Source organism: Apodemus sylvaticus, chromosome 18 (assembly GCF_947179515.1).
Source record: "Apodemus sylvaticus chromosome 18, mApoSyl1.1, whole genome shotgun sequence".
In the NCBI taxonomy this organism is placed as follows: Eukaryota; Metazoa; Chordata; class Mammalia; order Rodentia; family Muridae; genus Apodemus; species Apodemus sylvaticus.
Window position 1 is genome coordinate 11,742,348 of NC_067489.1, and position 24,313 is coordinate 11,766,660.

Here is a 24,313-nt window from a genome sequence, read left to right on the forward strand (position 1 = left end):
GAGACTGCCTCTAGGCACCGGACAGGATCCCCAGTGGAGGGATAGGGACACTAACTCACCTATAAAACTTTCGACCCAAAATTGGGCCTGTCTAAAAGAAATTCAGGGAGAAAGATGGAACAGAGACTGACCAGTGACCAGCCCATTTTGAGACCCATCCTATGGCCAGATACCAAATCCTCACACTATTAATAATGCTATGTTGTACTTGAAGACAGGAGACTAGCATAGCAGCTATGTTGAGCTTGAAGACAGAAGCCTAGCATAGCAGCCCTCTGAGAGGCTCACCTAGCAGTTGTCTGAGACAGATGCAAATATCCACAGAAAAACATTGGATGGAGGTCAATGATCCCTATGGAAGAGTTAGGTGAAGAATTGAGAGCCCTCAAGGAGATTGCATACCGACAGGAAGACAAAAGTGTCAACTATTCTTAACTTCTAGGAACTCCCAGAGACTGAGCCACCAACCAAAGAGAATACACTGGCTGGTCCAAGGTCCCAGGCACATATGTAGCAGAGAGCTGCCTTGTCTGGCCTCAGTGGGAGTGGATGTGCCTAATCCTGCAGAGACTTGATGCACCAGAGTAGGGGGGTATACCCAGAGGTGGGGCTGCCTTCTCAGAGGTGAAAGGATGAGGGGGGATTGGGAGGGGCCAATATTTTGGAATATGAATAAATATGTAGATGAATGCATAAATACATTTTTAGAAGTTGTGCTGATACATTTGAAAATACCGACTTTTTAGGAGGGCATGTGGACTGAGATGTTCTAGAATGGTATAGATGTGTATTTGATTGTCTCTATACTGATGACTAGAAAATCATGGGCTGGGAAGATGTTCAGTCAGTGATGTGTTTCCATGCCAGCAAGAGGATCTAGGCTTGATCCTTAAAACATACATAAAAAAAAATCTGGGGATGGTGGCACACCCTTCTCCTCCCAGCACTATAGAGGCAGAGACAAGCAGGTTTCTGGTATTCTCTAGCCAGCGAGCCTAGCCTGATTGTTGATCTCTGGGCAGTTAAGGAAACTGATTTGGGAAAACCAAACCAAAACAAATGACAACATCAACAAAAAACAACCAGCCAAACAAGCAACAAGGACAACAACAAAACAACACCTGCATAGTAGAAAAGGTGACGAATAGCTCCTGGGAATTACACTGAAGCTTTAAGGATGCATGCATACCTGTACCCTTTGTAGCATGCATACACAAAATTAAATTAAATTAAATTAAAAATAAATATAAAAATACAAAATGCAAAACAAAATAAATAAAATTTCTATACTTATTAATTTTACATCCCACCATCCTTTGCTGATTTCCTCTCTTTTCTTATCAATACTTAAATGGAGACTTACATTCACCTGCAGGCTTTACCCAACAAATGCTTTACTTCAGTGGAGACATTGCTCTTTCCTATCCAGAAAAACAAACCACGGGAGATTTCCAAGAAGCATAAACATTTAAGTCCTCCAAAGATACAGAAAACACTGTTTTCATAGATTCGTCCACAATAGTGGATTTTTTCTACTCCTTAGAGACAGAGGAGTGATTTTTGTTTCACTGCTGGCAGGTGTATTCAAAGATTTCATATTTACTTATATGTCACTCAGTGAACAAGTGGCTTTATTGATTCTGTCCTCCGCTCAAACTCACCTTGGTACACTCTCAATACATCAGTCATTTATCTTGATTAAGTATACATTAAAATTTAAATGAGGTATACAGTAGTTATATATGCTCTTATTAGCATGAGTGAGGGTAAATTATAGGTTTCATGATAGCATTTTCCTATGTACTCAGAAGGCACCTTGACCTTCAGTCACCACCACCAACTTATATCATTCCTCTTCATTGTGCAGTTCCCCCTTCCTACTCTCTAAGAGTCTCTTGTTATTGTCTTCTCCTCCTTCTCCTCCTCCTCTTCCTCCTCTCACTCTTTCTCTCTCTCTCTTCTATATTCTATCTTCCTCTCCCTCTCCTTTTTCTCTCTTCTTTCCCTCTCCTCAGTTTTAAGTTCTCTTTCTTGCCCCTCTTACATGATGAGGATTGAATGTGAACTCAGTGGATCTTTACATGAAGCTATGATCAAGAATTTAACAACACAATTTCCTTCTGCATGATGTGCTGAGCTTGGGCAGATGATCCTCCAGAACTTTAACAATACTGCTATTTTGGGGCTTAGGAAACTCACCATGAACTTATGTCTTAGTTAAGGTTTTACTGCTGTGAATAGACACCATGACCAAGGCAACTCTTACAAAGAACGGGATTTAATTGGGACTGGCTTACAGGTTCAGAGGTTTACTCCATCATCATGAAGGTAGGAGCAAGGAAGCACCTAGGTAGGCACGATGCAGGCAGTGCTGAGAGTTCTACATCTTCATCTGAAGGCTGCTAGTGGAAGACTGACTTCCAGGTAGCTAGGGTGAGGGTCTTAAGTCCATGCCCATAATGACACACCTACTTCAACAAGGCCACACCTTCTAATAGTGCCACTTCCTGGGCCAAGTATTTACAAGCCATCACATTCTACTCCCTGCCCACTCCATAGGCTTGTTCAAACATATGCATCTGTGTGTGTGGGGGGGTCATACCTAAACATAGCATAATGCAAAATATATTTAGTTCAACTTCAAAGGTCCCCAAAGTCTATAGCAGTCTCAACAATACTAAAGTCCATAGTTCAAAGTCTCTTTTGAGATTCATCTGATTACTTAACTGTAATCTCCAAAGCAAGATTAAAAAAAAAAACAAAAAAACAGCTGGATAAACTCCAAACTCTGTATCTCCATGTCTTATATTAAAGCTGTCTTCATATATCCAACTCTTTCTTCATCTTTGTTGACGGCAACAAGCTTCTTTGTCCTGGGCTGGTTCCACTCCCTGTTAGCAGCTTCCTTCTGCAGATAGCTAATGACTCTGGCATCTTGAATATCTTGGGGTCTCCCAGGCAACATCAACATTACAGCATCTTGTTTCAGTATCTGGGATCCACACATGATCTTCTGGGCCTCTCCTAAGGGCTGGTGTCACTTCTCCAACTCTGTCCCCTGTAACACTCTAATCTCAGCTTGATCCACTCCACTGTCACTCCTGTTCTTTATGATCATCCTATGATACTGGCATCCCCAATACACTGGGGTCTTCTGCTGCAACTAGGCTTCATCAATAGCCTCTCATAGGCTCCATTCATGGTGCCAAGCCCTAACACCTTTGCATGTCCCCTTCAGTCCTGGATCATCAACTGCAACTGAGGCTGTACTTTCTCCAATGGTCTTCCATGGCCTTTCACAATGCCAAGTCTCAGCTATTCTTCATGACGCCTTCATGCCTTCAAAACTAGTACCACCTGGGTGACTCTTATACATTACCAAGGACAGCTGCTGCAAGATGTACAACCTTGGCTATCTCTGTAACACAGCTCCTTTGTGTTCTCAGAAGATACTTCCCTGAAGATTTCGCCTCAGTGATGCTGGTCTCTTCTTAATCACCACTAACTCCCTAGCTCCAGCCAACCATAATCAATTGTCCCAGTAGTCCTTTTTATTCTGGACCCTAAAGCCAGAGCCATGTGGCCAAAGCTGTGAAGTTCTATTGCTTGCTGGGGTGGGAACATGGCCCCCTTGTTCTATTACATTATCACCAGCTTTCTGTTTTCCAACTCCTTTACTTCATAACCATGGTTGTCCCAGATCTTTCTCTGTAGACTGACTTTGAACTCAAGAGATCTACATGCCTGTCTCCTAAACACTGTGATTAAAAGGTGTGGTCCACCAAGCTTGAATTTAAATTTTTCTTCACCTAAAACTCTTGTTCTAGGCTGGCCTTGAACTCAGAGATTTGCTTGTCTTTGCCTCCTGGGATTAAAGGCTTGTACGACCAACCCTAGACCTAAACTTAGCTTGGTGAGATCTTGCCCCAAGGTCACTACTCCTTCATTACTACTACTTAATCTTTACTTAATTATTACTACTACTCCTTCACTACTACTTAATTCAATTTAATATCCTTGAACACAGGATTCAGCTCCATTTTACTTCTGGGTACTCCTTTAATACTCCAACCATATATTTTATATTTTTCTTTCTCAATTTGATCCTTTTCACTAAAATGCTCTTCATAAGAGTGAATTTAGTAACTACATAACATAATTTACAACAGTCTGTTTTGAGACTTCCTTTTTCAAAGCAATTAATCTAAATATCTACACCTTAGCCTCAGGCAGACTCTTAGGACAAGGCTAAAAAGCAACCACATTCCCTAAAATATGACAGAAACAGTCTCTAGATCATGTACTGAAATGCTTATCCACTGAAACCTCTTGGGCCAGATACGCACAGTACAAACCACTCACAGCAACAACGTCTTCCATATTCCTTCTAGGATAGCCCATTAAGCCCCCACTTAAAGCATTCCAGTGCTTTCCAAATCCAAATTCCCTAAATCCACATGCTTCCAAACAAAACAATGTTCAGAGCTATCACAGCAACACCCCAGTACCTGCTACCTTCTGTTTTAGTTAGCGTTTTACTGCTGTGAATACACACCATGACCAAGGCAACATTTACAAAGAACAACATTTAATTGGAGCTGGCTTACAGGTTCACAAGTTTAGTGCATCACCATCAAGGTGGGAGCCGGGAAGCATCTAGGCAGGCATGATGCACGCAGAGCTGAGAGTTCCACATCTTCATCTGAAGGCTGCTAGTGCAAGACTGACTTCCAGGTAGCTAGGGTGAGGGTGTTAAGTCCAAGCCCACAATGACACACCTACTGGAACAGGGCCACACCTACTCCAACAAGGCCACACCTTCTAATAGTGCCACTCCCTGGGCCAAGCACACACAAACCATCACAAATTATGATTGCAACAGAAAGGTTGGTTTAAACATTTCTCTGCATTCGTCAGTTTTAGTTGGCAATTTTTGTTCTACCTTCTCCCTGGACCACAGGCCAATTCCTGTTTTGTTTCTTTGTTTGTTCGTTTGTTGTTGTTGTGGTTTTGTTTTTTATCCTTTGATTTTCTTTTATTAACAAAGGTAGGACTGAATTGATTTCTACACACCTGGAAACCTTGCTAGTCTCTGAGGCTTGCTTTGGCACATGGATTACCAGCTAATGTGAAGTAAGCAGAAGACATAATTCTGCTTACTTCTGCTAAGACTACTTTTATCACAACTCATTCTGCAGGATGAGAACCTAGGGAGGGTCTCTGGCCTTCTTGGACCACCTAGCTGAGGCTGAATGCTGGAGGATGACTATTGAAATTCAGCTCAGCAAAGCTCATGCACACTTTTAAAAACACACAGACAACCCACAAAATTAGTACTCAGTGTTGATGGTACTGTGTTATACAGCAAAGCTCACTGTCAGACACAGGTTCTTCCTCTTATTATTGGCAGCTGAATATACAATCCCAAAACATCGGCAAGGTTGTGAGAAAAAGTTTAACCACAGCTGAATGTTTTCTTCTTATGCTCACAGGTTTTAATCATAGAGTACATGGCCTACTGGTTCTCATGAAAGGACACTGAACAGACAGACCTCCCAATGTCAAATGATTGATACCACACAGCAAGTACCTGATGGTCTTTCCAGGATCGGCCTCTATGGTCCAAGTACAATGAAGGTTGTTGTCATATGGGGCAGGGTAGCCAGGAGACAGTATGCGCCCTGAAGTGGCTGCATGGACAAGACCCCCACATTCGGCTGCAAAAGACAAAAGAGGGGCCTGAACTCCTGTTTAGTTTTGCAAGCAAACCCTATCATGCCTGTATTGATATACAAAGAATCAATTGCCTGCCCTTCACTTCTCTTTTGCTTCTCCCCATGCTAAACTGGAACAGGTAACCCAAATCTCCAGAGCTGTCAAAGCTGAGCATACAAACATTAGCACTCTTTTGCCCTAGTTCTAGTGACCATACATGCAGCCAACCCTCCAAAGTAAGGCTGCCTATCCTTTATTCCTCAAATGTGCACACATTCGCACACACATCTTTGGATCTGATGTGGAGGACTATCCTCCTGCCAATTTCAGGAGTTTGGCCAGAACTATTCACAAAAGATTATGATCTTTGGCTTGTTGACTGTTGCCTCACAGAAGAGTGATGGCTCTCACCTGAGAATCCACCCCTTCCCACAACCAGTTGTTTACAATTCTGCCCTAATTACATATGGTCTTGCAGTCTCAGGGAAGGGCTAGAGTAGGTAGGTGGGGAAGAACTGGGTGTGAGGGTCATCACCTACAGGCCATGAGGAAGTTACTATGCATTCTCAGTACACACTTTCCACTGTGACTGCTTTAAGGCCACCAATGCTACTCCTCACAAAATGTTTTCTGTTTTATGATTAAGCCTAATAAACTCCTTGGTTCCAAAATCAAACTGTGGTGGAATTGAATGAACCTCAGTTTGTGGTTGAGGCCGAAACAGGAGGGAAAGATCTTGCTATGTCTACCTTGGGATGCAATCAGCATATATATAAACATAGTGAGATCTCTGACTTTCCCAGGACCTTGTACCAAGCCACATATAGCATGACATTTTTGGACTAGTTCTTGATAAGAGTCTGACCCAGCATTACCAACTCACCCACACAGGAAGGCATAGGCTTGTCCCACACCCTGCGGTCCCCACTCAGGCAGGTCAGGGTACTGCTGCCATGCATTGCATAGCCTGGGTTGCAGCTGTAGAGAACCACAGTGTCTGTGAAGTGGCCATCATCCCGGATCCTGTAGCCATAGTTAGGGATGCCTGGATCCTCACATTTCACTAGGTCAAAACCTAGAGGGAGAAAGGGACAGGGGAATCAGCTCAAGAGAGAATGCACATCAGCCATTACACCTTCAAGTGTTGGAAGAAAAGGACACGGGTGTACTTCCGAAGGGGGGACAGAGAACTGTGGGTCTTTGTAAGATCTAAGAGCAAATGGCATTGTTCTAAAGAGTATGGCTGCCATCACCACCCCTCCACACTCTATTTTCTGCCTCACAAGGGTTCTGTGTTTCCATGATCCCATCCACACCTCTGGTCAGCATGCTGCTTTCTCCAGCTCAAAGCTCCTTACAGACATAAGCTCATAGCCTCTACATGTAGCTCCTGCTCACCTCAGACATCCTGAGGGAGGGTGTCGAATGGCTGTCATGAGAGAATTATACAGGAAACTCACAGCAAGAACTCAGAGGAGTCTGAATCACACACCCACCTCCTGACAATTTCCGTACCTCCAAGATCTCAAGCACTATAAGAATTAAAAAGGTGTTGTTAGGACTTGGGAACTAACTCAGTCCATTGGTTATGTGCCTGCCTTGGAAGCATTTAAGACTTGAGTCTGGATCCCCAGTAACCACATACAATGCCTGCTAAAGTGAGAGACAAAAACAGTAGCATCCATGAAGCTTGCTAGCCAGTCAGTGAGCTCCAGGTTCAGTGACAGACCTTGTCTCCAAAAACAAGATGGAGAACAGTTGAGGAAGACACCATATCAACCTCCCATATATGCCACATATAGAATACAGGTATAACCACCAAGTCACTCCTGCTTATCCAAACTGGGTCTCAGCAGCTCCAACCTGCCATGGTCCTCTAGCCTGGTCTAGAGCCACCTGAGGACCTCAGCAGCTCAGACTCCAGAAGGAATCACAGAGACATCTTACCATGAACCCTTAAGTGGGTGGATGACCAAAATGGAGGTTTAGCCACTGTGGTTCTGAGCTGTACATCATTTTCAAAGGAGTTAGTATTTTAGGGCTGTCTATCGAGACAGCCTTACACTAACACATTTCTCTGCAGTTCGTGATGCCAATGCAGTGATTATAAAAAAAGCAGAGCTAGAAAGTTTGTGGAGCCATGTGGTCTGTTTGCTTCCATTCCTATGTAACCTTTCTTTGCTAACTTAGATTAAATTTGAAAATGGGTGTGCGACTCTCCACACTGTTTGTCTGTCAAGCTTGCAGGCTTTGGAGGAGAGTTGCTCTTTACATTTGCAATCTGGTCTTACCCCACGGAGCTTTAAATAAGCAAGACTAAGTCTTGCTCCCTTGTAGACGGATTGGAAAGAAAAGCACAGGCTGCTGGTCCTTTCCCGGGCAGCACCACAGCTTTCTTTTGCAAAATTCCCTGATCTACCGTATCAGAGCCACAAAGTCATTATCTTCACAGTAACTTTGCTCTATTTTCAAATGCTAACTATGGAAGGAGACGGGAACGCAAGAGCAGAAGTGCCTCTCATGTTAGTGTGAAGAGGGACAGTTTGAATTGCCACAATTCACTGTGGGAATAAGGAAAGGGCTTCGGTTGCATGCATAGCTGGGGCTTTGCAAATATACCATCTCAGTAAAATACTGGAGGTGTGTGCAGCATAGCATGTGAGCCATCTCTCCTGGGCCCTGGTGCTGCATCAGGCCTGAGTGATGATATAAGCCTCGCTCATTCTGATGCGGTTGCATAGGACTTTGGAAATTGAACTGTACTAAGGGATTCAATCCTTCCAAGGGCCTTGGGTCAACAGGGGACTGAATAATCAGCTAGGTTGTAGTAACCTTACACCTCTAGAGAGGTTCTGTTGGCGAGAGCAAATGTTGTGCCCAAATGTCCCATCTTCTTAAACTGAGCATGCTTAGTATCATCCCAGGGGGATGATACACTTGGGAATTGATACACTTGGGAATCAATTAAACAGAAAAAAATCTAGGCAGAAAATTATAAACACCATGAAGACAATATTGAGTCTTATAGTTAGTGCTATTTTATTAGGACACAGAACCAACTAAAGCATCCAGACACTTTGCACACAATAGTCCGCCCAGGTCTTGTCATTGAGGGACCCAACTGCAGGCCACCCAGAGACTCTCTCCATGGCCATGAACTACAGAGTGTCAAAAGTTCACCCACCATCATCCAAAAGTTCATCTGCTGAGAGTAGCTAAAATCTAGGTATTGAAAGTTCATAAAATGCCACATGTGGATCCATATTCAAGATATATATAGATCAAAAACCCTCAGCTGGATTTCTGTAACAGGCTGTTGATAAGATTGAGTGAACTGGGTGTTTGATCAGGGTTTTAAACTGTACACATGCTTGGAATCTGAAAATTGCCAGTTTTGGTGCAATGGTCTCAATCACAGTTGAAGTAGGGTCAAGTTTCCATTCTGAAACTAATTCGTGTCAAGTATTGTGCACACACACACACAGAAAAACACACATACACTTTAGGCTAGATGAGAATGTACACATACAAATGGTCACAGTGGCCATCCGGTTTCATAATAAATTGTGTCTTCCATGAAGGAGCAGCACAGCCCGCAGAAGACTTTGTTTAGTGTGGATGTGTGCTTGCATTTTATGAAATTTGGGAGTTCAGTGAATGGTTTCAGTATTGCATAGTCACCACTGCCTAGATGGTCTACGGATGTGAGTGTCTAATATTATTCAGAACATGTGTCCTTTAGGTTGAGCAAACACCTTCTTTGTAGGACCAAAATATCCTAGGTCCACAAGGATTTTTATTCCACAAGGATCTAAGAAGAACTTAGATCAACTAAGGGATTGAGTTGATCTAAGAAGAAATTCAGTAAAAGTGTCAACTGAATTTGATGTGGAGCAAGGTTTTAAAGAATTATGTTTAGTGCCTATTTTATCGCAGAGTTGAGAAATTTGTTTGCACTACATGTCAGGCCAAGCAGGGAAGGAAGTTTTAGTTGATGAGGGGAAACATCATGAGGAAACAGTCAGTCTTTCTAGGCTATGTGCTATTTTTTCCTGTACCTTTATTATTTGCTCCAAAGGTCGCAAGAAATCTGTTGCCTCATAAAAGTCCTGCATTCAATTCTTCTTGTAGGCTTGCCTAGTTCTTCTGTGAGATATAGCCTTCCACTCTGGAACGTGGGGAAGTACTTGGCCATTCCAAAACTCATTTGTCCAATTGTCAATCCATCAAAGAGAGCTTTGTCCTTCCAAATTTCTAACTGCTTGTTAATTGGCACAGTTAGAGCAGAAATCAGAAGCATTTATACTGGGGGGGATGCATGGAATGTGGCCTTGGTTGATATTTTAGTGGGATAAGAGGAAGGTATATCATCTTTCAGAGATAAGTCTGTGTGCCCTTTGTACCACAAAGGAGCTAAGTCACAAGCCATGAAAAAAGGTAGTGTCTGTGTGGGTACTCAGGGTTTGACCAGTCTGCCTAGGTCTCCAGCCTGTGAGGCATCAGTTTCTGTAGACACGTGGAGCCCATGTCTGACTCTCTGGGAATCCAGCAACAGAGGTCTACTGTGATGCAGGAAGATCAATCCAGGCTATTTTGATCCTAGAATAATCTAACGCTACTTTCAAAATTGATAAAGGGATTGAGTTGATTTGTAAACGCAGAAGTATAAAATTGTTCTACTTCATTCTTGAATGTTAAATCTTCACTCTATTAGGGAATTATTTTTAATACAACTTATTCTTTTAATTACAAGTTACTAGAAGACATTTTATTTGAATCTACAAAAATATTTCTATGAAAAAGAGACATCTCTGACATAATATGAAGTTAACAAGATTTCTAAATAGTGTATGTAAAGACCACTAAGCCATAATAGCTTAAAAATGCTGACAAGTAACCTCTCCTACAGTGAAGCCACAGGCTGCCTGCCAGGGACAGGGTAAATACTGCCTGTATGTTTTCTTTTTGCCACAGGAACTTTGAAAAAATAAATCACATTATTTGTGTCAAAACATTCTAAGGAACTATAATCCAAAGCCTGAATATTTAGTCATTTTACTTCAGTCTGTCTTCTAGACATATTTTCATAAGTCATCAGTGCAGCAAGAATTTGATCTGTTCTAGTCAAAACAAAATTCAAACATAGAGTATATTAAGATTACTCCCCAATATCTTTTGCAACGATTGCATATTTTGATGTTCCTTACACACCACCTCTTTTCTAAGACATGTCTTTCTCCTACTGCTTTCTCTAATCTAATGAGAACCTAGTGATAGAGTAGAGTGAATATTCCTCCTCTAATTTCCTATCTAAAACTTCACTTTACATGTATCCCTCTATGCAGTAAGGACCTGGAGTGGGATATTCTTAACTCTGACTAAGTGTCCAGAGAATGTGCCATTTTGCTCAGTGAGCTACAGAACCAGGTTAGAGGAGGCACCTGTCACCTGTGGATCCCTAAGGTCTCCTGGGAGTAACTGAAACCATCATTATGGCAAACCACTAACTCACAGTTATATATAAAGCATTTCAATGTGAACCATGTTCTTGCCTTGGCAAAAATTATTTTCTTAGTATTCTATAAAGCTTACCACCTCCAAAATATGGACCATGTTTTCATACATCTGCTTCAGAAAGGAGAAGTATACTGAAAAGAATCTAAATATCCATTTTGTTAACTCTGGTAGCAGCCTTATGAAATAAAAGAGAGGTTGGTATGAGGTTACTGCTTAAACCAATTTTGTGACTTACTTGAGAAGGAGAGTTAATTAATATTGAACTTCTTGAAGTGTTTAATTGACCCGTGTTTTAAAATATAACTCATAAGAATAAAACTCTCAAGTGCAGTGTTTGCATTTGGTTTGAAAATAGCGAGTCATTCCTTGGTCATGATTATAATAGGTTTCCATTGATTTATAAGGATTTTTCATTGATTGACTTTATTCCACCCCCATATATTAAGTACTTTTCCACACATTATCTTTTAACATTACTTTTGTTTTTTATGTGAGACCTCTGTATCAATAAATTACGAATTTTCAGTAGACTAACAATAGTGATCATGATGTATCCAAATGAGAATGTGAGTCCTGAACTGGGGAGAGACAAGGAAGTTGAGAAGTTTTCAGTGGAGCTCAGATAATGAAATGTCTCCCGATACCCCTAAAAGTACCCAGTGTATTTTATCAAATAACTCATGACTGTGCAATGAAAATACACTAATTTTTTTAATTGAAGGATAAAACAAGGTTAATGCAGAAAAGGTCTTCTCAAGTTGGTCCTGAACTACTACTACAGCATTCTGAATTTGAACCTGCAAGCCACTCTCACCAGTTTGGAGCCATGCAGGAAGAACGACAAATGACTTCAGAACTCATAGAATGGAGTCATAGGTTACCACACCCACATGGTGAGCCTTGGTGTGGTCTAACCCTGACGACCATGTATCCTGAGGACTTTATGCTGTTATGGAATTCTTCTCTGCTTGCTGGCCTCATAGTCCTCATAATCTAAGAGTTACATGAAAACTTTAAGGGAGCTTCAAGCCCCTCACGGGACAGTCTCTCTGGCATTGACAGTAACATTGATCTCTTTTAGGCATTGCTGCTGGAGCAGATTAATGATTCTGTCACTGTCCTAGAGAAGAATTAAGAGATGTAGATTGTCAACAATGACCTCCACCTTTAGAAAACATTTGGAAAAATAAAGTTGTTAGTGAAGCTAGGTTGAGATGATTTTACTTCTGACTCTGATGTAGAAAATCTCAGGGAATAAAATGGAGTTCAGAAGAGCACACTCTTATTAGTTAAGTCAGGACCCTTTATGGTCAGGGAACCAGAACCAGGGCAACACTGACTGATGTGACTCTCACTGAGGCTGGACTGGTGCTAATTGATTTCTTATATCCATTTTACCCTCTACTTCTTGATATGATTTATTAAGAATTGCTGAAAAATAGATATGCATTTTGGAGATTTAAGGTAGATATGACTTTTTTTTAGATAAAGTTTAGATTTGTGATTCTTTTAAGATTCTTACAAGATTACTTTTAAAGATAAATAATAAAAGACTTACTTCTCTCTTTGTAATCACAAATTTTGGCCTGCCTGCTTGCTAAGAAAACTACCGTGCTTGCTTACATTTTGTTAATCTATAATAAAACAAGTTTCTTGGTTGAGAATGCATGTGAATATTTGAGAATAATTTTTTTTTACCTGCACTACATAATGTTATAACTTGTAAAGGTACTGAAAACACATTATTTTTCATAATCATTTACTAGACGAAAACTAAAATGTAATCACCGTGTAATTATATACTGCTTGAAAGAATTTACTGGGATATATAAGCTATGGAAGGAAGAATATAGTGAGATATGGTGGGGTGTGGCTGGAACATTGTCTCTCCCACTCATCAACTATGTGTGTATGTATAAAGCTTGTATGAATGAGGGTTGGAACATTGTTCCTTCCATCCACTAGTTGTATGAATTTATTTATATATTTGATTTGGAGTCTGCTTGCTGGAGCTTTGCTTTAACCATTCTATGTATGAATATGTATATGTCTGTCTGTAGCCCTGTATGCATCCATGTATGTATGTATGTATGTATGCATGTATGCATGTATACTTGTGTGTATGAAGTTATTGAACGCTGCCTTTTGTTTCATCCATTCAGTGTGCTTGTGTATGTGTATTTGAATTTTCTCTCTTTCCTTCTCTTTCTCACCTACCCTAAGGAGTTAAAACAGTTCACAGTTTTCTACTGGCCACAGAGAGAGTGTAAGCCCCAGTAAGTTAAGCTTTGTTCCCTAAGAAAAAAAGTCTGTTGAGCAGCTTCTCTAATCACTGGATGCCTTTGGCAGCAGTCCCTGTAGGTGTCTGGATGAACCCAGGATAGCAGCTCTAAGCACTGACCCCCAACGGGTGCCTGCCTCGGTTTTCCCACAACATAGATGCTAAAGCCAGAGTCATTGGCTCTGTTGGGCTCAGAAAATAGAGGAAAGAAATCCCACCTTCTGCTCTGTAACAAAGAAAGTAAATATGGGCAAAGCATGTTGCTAAATGCTGGAGGAGAGGAAGGGGTACCGAGGCACAGAGAGATGTCTGGGCACTAGCAGGAAGAAAGCCATTTGAATAGTTTTAGAAGGAAGTACAGCTACCTTACCAAGTCTTCAAGCCAGAGTGAAAACATACAAGAAAGAAAATTCTTGGGCATGGTAGAAAAAAAAAAACATTGTGGTGCCCAGAGAAGAATGGTAGTCATGGTTCTCAGTGATACCCAGAGAAGAATGAATGATGTGCAGCCCACCCATGACCTCTTTATCTGTTGAAGCTATCTGTCAAAGAAGAGGAGTCAGATGGGTAGATCAGGGGAGGAGAAAGGTTGGGGAATACAAATCACACTGACCCAACACTAAGATATCATCAAACCTGGCTCAGAGATACTGGCACAGAGATACTGGGAGGGATGTACAAACAATCACAGCCCCACAGGGATCCAGGGAGTGACACATACCACAGACCCAACATTTAAGAGTTCCTTTGTGGACATGTGGAGTAGATTGGTGTGAGAATAAACAGGAAGGCAGAGACACTGAAAAACTATCAAAAGTAGGGTTAGAGGGCAACAGTTCAGATGAGTACGGTTAGAATGGGGAGGTGGAGGAGCAGAGCTCCCAAGGGAGAGCGTGCACACTGAGTACAAGCAAGGTTCCACCTGTGTTCTGTGTTCGGTGCAAAAGAGCCCGAGCCCACCATTGACTAAGAGATCAGCCCTCTCCAAGTCTTCCTGAGGCATTGGGGAAGCAAAGAACCTTTCATTGCTGGTAACTAGGAGCTAATTTTAATAAACATCTTTCAGAGATTTACTCCCACACAGAACAAGACATTTTGGGTCCTCTTGGATTCCAATTGGAAAATCAGACCTATGACTCAGCACAAACGGTGACTACTGTCTAGGAACACAGTAAGACATGCACCTGAGCCATCCAACCCAAAGCACGACACGCTCATTCATGCATTGGAACTCCCTGTGTTATTCTTGCTCCTGTTCCTTCCTAATGACATGAGTAAGCTGTCCATTTCTGTGTTTTTAAATGAAGGGAGGGACATATGTGGCAAGAAGGAGCACAGATCATTTTTAGCTTCCATGTTGACATTCCCAGAGTTCTTGCAAGTTTCAGGATCACATGGAAGCCACTTTGTTACCTGGCCTGGTATGGATGGCTTTCTAGCATTTCTGCTTAATGTATTGTAGCCTGTTCTTCCAAATTTAATTTTGATTATAAATTTGAGAGAAAACCGATACTCTGATGTAAAAGAGAAATTTCAATATTATTCTTTAATTAAGATTTCTGACTGATGATGAAACTTTTGATATTAATCACATCTAGTTATCTACTGGGATCAGTCAAATTTCTTTTTATTGATGAAATATGTTTGTGAGCATAATAACTTCTCTTGTGTGTTTTTGCATGTACACATGTTCATGTGTGTATAGACTCATGTGCATGTAGAAGGCAGACATAGATGTCAGGTGTCTTCCTCAATCACTGTCCACATTACTTTTTGAGACATGTTCTCCCACTGACCCTATAGCCTGCCATTTTGGCCAGACTGCCTTTTCAGTGAGCCTGAGAATCCACCCGTCTTTGCATCCTCATACGTTCCAATCACATATTGCCAAGGACATACTTTTCATGTGGGTTCTGGGAACTGAACTCAGGTCCTCACGCTTACACGACAAGCAATTTATTGATGGAGTTATCTCCCTAAGCCAACATATTTGTTATTTTTATATTTTTTGGATAGAATACATTAATGGATGTTAAAACTAAAGAGACAGGAAGGAAGAGAAATAGACAGAGACAGAACACACAGAAATGATTGCTCCATTATCTACCTGAGGATTCATTCTAAGGTATATCATCTTTGTTTTAGTCATTGGTTACTGAGTCTATATCACTTCAAACATATATAAAGCACATTGTCTATTCCTGATTTATGCTGAAGAAGAACATTAGATGCTAAAGAGTTGAAAAAACATAAATCCTTGTTCATTAAGAGCTTACGGCTTGTACTGGTTGAAGAACAACATATAACAGTGACCATGTGGCATGTTAGCAGAACATCAGGTGCTCACTCAACATACACTGAACACATAATAACTTCACTGGATAGAACATCATTATTTCATTGCATAGCCCCAGCTGCGGCTTCCAGGGCCCAGCCTCACAAGAGGTGTCAGAGATCCATCAGCGAGTGCCCAAGGATGACAGCGGGCAGCCTTGTGTTGGTGGCTACCAGGAAAGGAGGTCACATGCCGAGTGGCACGGTTCCTTCCTTGAGGGTCCGTGGCAACAGGAGAGGAGCACAGGAGAGCCCATGTATAGGCAGCCACTCTCTAAATGCATGGCTGCTTCTACATGAGCCACCTGTGCTTCCCAGGGGACAAGGAACTGATGAGAAGCCACACAGGTGAGCCTGGCTTGGCTCTTCCTGCCGTTTCACAAGTGCACATACAAACAATGTTCATGCAAAGACGTTTACGCAGGAATACTCAGGAGAAGTACAGCTGTGACCTCAGCTAACGACATTCCACATTTCATAGCAGAAGTACCAATGTCGAGAACATGATACAGGACAAACTAGTGGTTTACACACAGGTGATTTAGTAATTTAAAATGTAACTTCCCCCTTCAAGAGTCTGCTTTTCTTTTCTTTTTTTCTTTTTTTTCAAATTTGTTCTTCTAGGAATAATATGTCAAAGTATTATTTTTGTTTACACTCTGAAATTCCACACTCTATTAAAATACCTATATGGTTCTGAGCATCTGCTTTGCTGGCAGGAGGGTCTGTGCAACTGTGGAGTCTTCCTGGACAAAGATGAGTGAAAATTTATAAGATAAAAATAGTTTTATAAAATCCTCTAATAAATATTCATTTTACAAAGTGAGAAAGGAAATAAAACTAGATTGAGCATAGAATTTAAAACCTGGAGTGTCAGCACAAATGGAACTGACCTACAGGGGAAGGTAGCGAACAAAAGGAGACCCACACCAACGCAGCCCAGATGCCAAAATGCAGCATGTACAGGTTCTAATGTACCTTTAAGATGCTAAACTCCCTTTAAGCATACACTTTCAACAATGTTTCTAACAGTCTTCAGTGTTTTTGTAAATTGAATTACATAATTATTTTTAAAGTTAGGAATAGCCTCAACATGAAATAATTTAAATGCAAATGTTGGAGAGACAATTAGGAAAACATTCATGTGTATATATATATATATATATATATATATATATATATATATAGTTTTTCAGCATTCAACTTTAATTCCAATTGTATAAAACTCAGTACTGCATACACTCATATTTATTTAATTTTCATGATAATATACAAATTGGCACCTCTAAAAATACTTCCTATACACTCTTTACATCTACTGTTGGCTTAGGAGCTTCAGGACGTTTTTGGTCCTGGCCCTGGTAACTTATTTAGAAATGTGGCCTTTTATATGACCTTCACTTGGCAAGGATGTGTCTGGCCATGACAGAACACATGGTCTGTGCCATGTGAGGCAGATTGCAGTTACCCCTAACATAATCTGAGGTGAGGGCTCTAAAGCAGAATGTTCGCACTGGGACTGGTGCAGTCTAGTAAAATGTTGAAAGCCTGGCAGTCTTCAGGTTTCATGAGGTAGTGTGAGGCTGGAGGATTCCGAAAGAAATAGACTTCATATCCACTTAGGAATTTTAACCCAGATTCTGGGAAAGGGGAAGGTATGCAGCTAGGGCAGGGGAGGTGCAAGACCCACCCCTACCCCCCACATTAGCTCTGGAGAAATAGCCTGCCATCCCACCTTTCATGCAGCTCTCGGAGGCCTCAGTGCTTGGGTAAGACACACTTGGTTGGTTAGACTGCAGTTCTCTTTGCTTGCTTAGGTGGAATCATGTGATTTTCAATCATTCAACATCATGCTAAAGACGTCTCTGGTTGAGAGTCATAACTGAGACTTCCATTGCCCCAGGAACTTGTTCAACTTTGAACTAAGCAATGTACCCAGCACTCCTCATGTTAAGTTTTCCCACCCTCTGGGTCTGGAGAGATGGCTCAGTGCTTAAGAGCACTGGATGCACTTCCAGACGTCCTGAGTTCAATTCCCAGCAATCACATAGTGGCTCACAACCATCTGTAATGGGATCTGATGCCCTCTTCTGGTGTGTCTAAAGACAAGGACAGTGTACTCATATATGTTAAATAAATAAATCTTTAAAAAAATGTTTCACCACCCTAGCTAGCCCACACCTGCTCCCCATATGTCTCTGAGGGCAGTTTCTGGTACAGCATTAGCAAAGGTTAGGATGTTAAGGATACACCCCTTCAAGGCATGTTTCCCTTGTCAGCCATGCACTCTCAATCCAAGCATGGTGCCTTCCTTCTTCCTCACTCTCTTCGAGGTCCCTGCCTGAGACCTGCCCCCCTCTCTTCTGCCAAACCTAGGCTGTAGGCATCTTTATGAAACAGTCAGGGATAACTTGGGGGGGGGGGGGCAGGTTTACATTGCATCATTTGCAGTACATGGGGATCTCTTCATGGGGGCAGTATTTAGGATTTGACTATCTAGCAGCACCAGACCAACCCATACATTTCACTCATTTCATACATTTCAGATTGGCTGAATGACAGGCAGCTGTCAGTCCCAGTCTGACTGTAACTCCCGAGTGCCAGCTGACTGTAACTCCTAAATGAACAGCTACCCATGCAGTAGCTGATGCTCCACAGTGCCCTAATGGGCTCAGTACCAATTCCAAATATGAGGTAAAGATACATTTCACAACACAAACTACCACCAGTAGAACAAAGTCGTTACATTGGATCTGTTCATCAAAGTCATTACATCGGATCTATTCTCCTGTCCTGGGAGGTTAGCCATTGCAGGTTTTCCTTCTGGCTGCTTGGTGTATGCAGTCTCATGCTTCCCAAGTGCGGCCTCCTTGGCCACGCTCCCATCCTCCCCTGGAGGCCTTTCTATAAGCCAGAGCCAAGAACAGAGTCTCCTGTTTTAACTTGCAGTGATGCGGTCATCCAAGTAATCGCCAGAAGCTGTCTCTCTGTCTTTCTGTCTGTCTGTCTTATTCTGTCTTATTATTGAGACAAAGAGTGATTTAGTACTGTCCAAATCAGTTTGTGCCCTAAGATGGAACATAATGTTTTTAGACCTTGTTACACTGGCCCTTGCTAGGTTCAAGCACTAAGTATACTCTGGAATGTCTTATGAATCCTGTCACAAATACAAAGATCAGTGTTGTTCTTGCTTTTTATTCATTTATTTCATGATTTCTGTTACCCCAGGCAAGACATAACCTGAAAACAGGTGCAGGATTGCTTTAATTTTAATCTACACAATCCTGACTCTCAATGTATAAAGCATGCCATAGTTCACGTCACCATTCTTAATTGATATTCATTTTAATCTAGATAATGAGCTGATAGCTGCCACTGACTAAAATAGCAACCTTCTAGTGAATTCCATTTTTAGTGAAATACAAACTTCACTGCTTGTCCACATAAAGCAACTAGCAAATGGGCTTTCAAAATCAAGAAGATAAATTTGTGCCCTGCGAATTTTAATACTTCCTAATTTCCGCAAGAAATTGGGAAGACTTAAAAATAGCATTCAATCAGAAATATGCAGCAATGGAAATTTCAAAACGAGTTTAATAATAATAATCCATGTGGCTAGAAAAGAAGCAAGTTTCCCATTTCTCTGCAAATTGAGTTTCCAAAGAGGGAATCCCATCGGCCCCACGCTGTGCCGATGGAAGGATGCTCACAGCATATGCACATATTAAGACAGACACAAACACGGATTATTTTACATCACATACATTTTAGCACAGACATCTTCATTAGAAACACAAAGTGGTTTTATTTTGGCCATAGCAAATTGAGTTAGAGACTGTAACAGCAGCTGAATGTGAAGCCTCAGGTTTGTGTGAGCTAATCCCTGGGTGGCAGAATAGCAGATTCACAAAAGAAGCAGAGAATCCCTTTCTTGTTCTTTTGTTTCTAGGCTTTGACTGAAGATTTACTTTCTCCTTGTGGGCCAGGCTCTCCTGGGACCAGTCCTCCTTCCCACTCTCTCTATCACTGGAATTATAAGTGTGGGCAACCATCCAAACTGTTTGCATTTCTTGATGAAAGATTTTCTTGTTTTTATTTTCTGCAAATGATATTGTATACCTTCATGTCTGAATGTGTCACTAAAAGAATCAGTGAAGCCAAGAGCATCCATTCAAGTTGGCAATTAACCCATTTCCAACAACTTTCTTCAATTTCTTTATTATCTAAGAGGACAAATAAGTAATCTCAGATCCTCACAGCCCTGCCTGGTCTACACTGGCCTTACTGCAAAGAGAGGCACATTGTCATTAGTGGAAGATTCTAGAAAGGATAATGATTCCCAGCACATAGAAGAACACCACAGATATTTTACTATCTTACCCTTTTAATTCATGTTTCATTGGCCAAGATGCATAATGTGCTGGGTTCTAATGAATTAATCAAAGCAGGAGGAATTCTATGGAGTCCTGGCCTCCAGGCCTGGCATATTCCCAAGATACCAAGCTTTGTGGCCATGGAGCTCTTAGTAAGGAGCCAGGTGTCCTACTCAGGGTCAGAAGAAGGCCACCCCTATTTTATTCAAAGGTGTCAATCAATCACAGAGTCATATTAATGGCCTCACAGCAGACAGTCTGATTGTCTTGCCCTTATATTCTTCCTGCCCTCTCTTCCTCAGTGTTTTCTGAGTTTTACGTGTAGGTCTGGTATTGGAGGAATCAGTTTAATTTGGGCATCTCACGGTCCATAGTTATCCATATTTTTCCAGTAATGGATTTCTGGATTTACTATGAAACAGGATGAATATTTTGGTAATTTTCTTTCTTTATGTACTATAAAAAAGACATCCCCTTGATGAGGTGCGAGCACTAGACTTACTTAAAAAACTTTCTCCTCTCTGTTTTTCACATGAAGAAACACTGGTCAGAGCTAAGAACCTGGGCCTTAAGTCCAACTGCTCTTTATTTTCCACTCTATCCCTAAGGGCTTTGTGACACAGTCTCAGAAGAGACAGGAGGACAACATTCTTGACATCATAACAAATATAAAAATCTCTTTCAGCACTGAAATACCCTTTGATGTTTTCTTTTCAATTTCTTTGAATTTTAAGACTGAAAAACCAAGGTTAATTGTTTTTACAAGGAAAATAGGTATGCGCATGAGGCAGGCCAAGCAGTTGGCCACACACAAGCTGAGGCATGATGCTGGTGTCCGGATACCCACATACACATCTGCCTCCCACACCTGTTTCCTGAGACACAGTCCGAGGAGGCAAGTGCCATTCTTGGCACTCTGTCGGTCACCATTTGTTCTCCAACTCTAGATTTTTGGCCAGCTTCATGCGTCATGTTCCTCAGACTTTTGATGCCCGTTTCATGTTCCCTCAGCCCAGCATCCTCACATCAGACTCTGTCCAAAGGGGTTGTTTGGAGACTGGTACCTTCAAAAATGCTTATTTAATCATTAAAAAAATTGTCAATATTGTCACAATTTAAATAGCATCATTGTCCTTGTGCCAACGTATGTGAAGTGAAAACAATTTTGAGTTTGAATCCATTACATGATTTTTATGTTTGGTTGTGAGATGAGCCTTTAGCAGCTGAGCCATCTCTGTAGCCAATGCCTTTTACTTTCTTTCTTTTCTTTTTTTAATTTTTTTAATTTGATATATTTTTTATTTATGTTTCAAATGATTTCCCCTTTTCTAGCCCCCCCCACTCCCCGAAAGTCCCATAAGCCCCCTTCTCTCCCCCTGTCTTCCCACCCACCCCTTCCCACTTCCCTGTTCTAGTTTTGCCAAATACTGCTTCACTGAGTCTTTCTGGTATGCACTCACTAATAAGTGGATATTAACCTAGAAAATTGGAATACCCAAAATATAATCAACACATCAAATGAGGTACAAGAAGAAAGGAGGAGTGGCCTTTTAGTTTCTTAAGGCATCATGAATGATGACTTAATGCAGGTAAGAAGAATCGGTCTCTGTTAACCCACGACCAGTGTTCCTGCCTTCCTGATAAGAGGTCTAGGTATCTGAGAACTTTACTAATCACAGATGACCCTGCACACGTGACGTGTATTGATGACAGATAAAGACAGTAATTGTTGCTTTTTATTACCACTAAGAAGGTGGTGATGGGGGATTTCATCATCACTGCTCCATAAAACTTGATATTTTATAATGTTTGGTGACATCATCTGCCGGCCTTCATTTTATTTCTCCCTTAAGTCATGAGCCTTGACAATAGTCACTGTAATTAGCATCTTCAAGTGCCCTTTTCTGGGTCCTCTTATCTTCTTCCAAGTCCTGGTGGCCAGTAACACCACAGCAGTTCTGATAGCAAGAGCAATTTAAGTTGTGAAAAATAAAGAACAAATTGTTTATAGAAAGAAAAAAAACCATAAACCAAAGAAAACCTTATGAAAAAGGCTGTGAAGACTGGTCCTGAGCTAACATTGCTTTAATGGAGGTGATTTTGCAGATCTCCAGGGAATCCCAGATACTGACCTTGACAACTTTACATTAGCCCAGAGTCCAGCAACTAACAACCTCCCTGGGAAATTTTTTTTCTAACATAGTAAAGTCTCCTAGTTTATCTTTGTCGTGGTGTAAGTATTAGGAAGTTATCAGAGGAGAAAAAATATCCAATTAAAAGGCATAAAATGGGCTGTATGGTCCATCTCTACCTCCAATTTCCCTTTGTTGCTGAGTTAATCAGATAGGCATCATCTCTCCCTTCTTCCCTTAAGTGCAATAAGCACACTCTCCTCCCTTCTCCCTCTAAGAGGTAAAAAGACTTATGTTCTGACTCCACCATAACCTCACGTTGAGGCAGTGGAAGTAGCATGGACTTTAAGTTCAAGATGAAACACATCCACATTCACAAACCAGCATCTTCTTAGGAGCATTATTAGATTTGGCCGTATTTATTTTTTAATGGCATCTTACAATTTTGAAACTTTTATTCTGCTATGTATCTAAAAAGGTACCATGGGGGGTGAGACATTATTATGCAAGCCAGAGACAGCAGGGTCAGATGGGGATTTATCTTGTAAATAGAACTGAATTCTCCCAGGTGGAATTGCCTCTCCTCTTTACAAAATATCTATCCAGTTTCAGAGTAAATTTTGGAGTTTCTTCTAGATCTTTTCAGCAGCCTGTGTCTCTATTGTATTTGAATTGCTATTGTGACATTTCCCCTGGAAGTCATTTGTGTCAAGAAATGGATTACACACCACACAGCTTTATGGGCTGGCATCTCTCACAGAAGCGGTGTAAAAATGTGGTGTTCTGAGTTATAACAGACAGACAGATGTTATTCCATGTAAAGATAGGAAAGGTTACAAACACATAATCACAGAGGCTGTGTCACATTGTCACAGCCTTGACATTCACACTGACCCTCCTCATAATGTTATTTTCACTAGGAACAACTTCCTCTGAGTATACAATGTCTCTTTCAAATTACAGAATATTTGGTATTTAAAAAAATCATTTTGAAGCCCATTAAAATTAAGGTTATTCTTCTCCGAAGTTTAATGTCACTGCATTGTTCTTTAAAGAAAACTCATTGAACAATTATCTCAACAGTGACCCGCAAATTAAATGTGGTCAAACTAGTGATAGCTAGTCATAGATCTATAACTAATTATGGGAACTGAACTGAGTACTGGAGATTGTCAATGTAAATTATAGATGAAAATAAAAACCATGCCGCCACTTCTAAGTGCCCGGGAGTTAATGTGTTTCCTTCACTTCTGCAGAGCTCATTTGTATGACTGTGGACCACAGCACCGGGCTCCATCCTCTGTTCTCACCAACCCAGCACCTCTGTTACTCTTTACTACCACCATGTCTATTTCTTCCCTGGGCTCAGCTCCCTCCCAGGCCTCCATCATCTAACCCACTGATACTCTAAGTGGATGGCCTGCAGCTTTTTTCTTGACCAATTCTTGAGTAGCACAAGACTAAGGTGGCCCTGTCATTAAGCAACCCAGAAGTCCCAACCAGGAAGACCTTGGGCTCTGAGTTTTATCCTTATCTCAGGTAGGTGGTAATCCTGCCTTGTTGTAGGGTTTTTCAGGTGGCCATGGATGATGTGGGGCTAGGTCTGTCATTTAATTCAATGACAAATTGAAACTACATATTGTCACTACACCCCCAGATCTTTCTAAGGACCCTTTGGTAGATGGAGTGTTTTCCCTTTCCTTGTGTCTGAGTCTCTGACTTTTAACAGTCTTTTTGTGTCCTGAGAAGCTAGTCTCAATGTCAGTATGGTGTTGCCACCTTCCCCATCCCACTCCAGGGCATGATATTATCCCTGAGCTCAACCCTGCCTCCCAGTGCTTCATCTACCTGCCTCTTCACAGGCCTCTTCTGTATCATCCACATGTTTGAAAGGGACCCATATTGGACAACTAAAGCCTAGTATTTCCCTCAAATACATTATCACAGATCATGTGCACAGT

At 41.3% G+C, this 24,313-nt stretch overlaps 1 protein-coding gene across 1 annotated transcript in view; it reads right to left on the minus strand.

Moving 5' to 3' along the window:
* Positions 1 to 24,313, minus strand: part of Csmd1 (CUB and Sushi multiple domains 1) — a 1,354,421-nt gene that overhangs the window by 248,248 nt on the left and 1,081,860 nt on the right. Inside the window, exons 24-25 of the mRNA XM_052162855.1 lie at positions 6,599 to 6,790; positions 5,591 to 5,717 (exon numbers count right to left, since the gene is read on the minus strand). Coding sequence (XP_052018815.1) covers positions 5,591 to 5,717; positions 6,599 to 6,790 — 319 coding nt within the window. The remainder of the gene's footprint in view (positions 1 to 5,590; positions 5,718 to 6,598; positions 6,791 to 24,313) is intronic.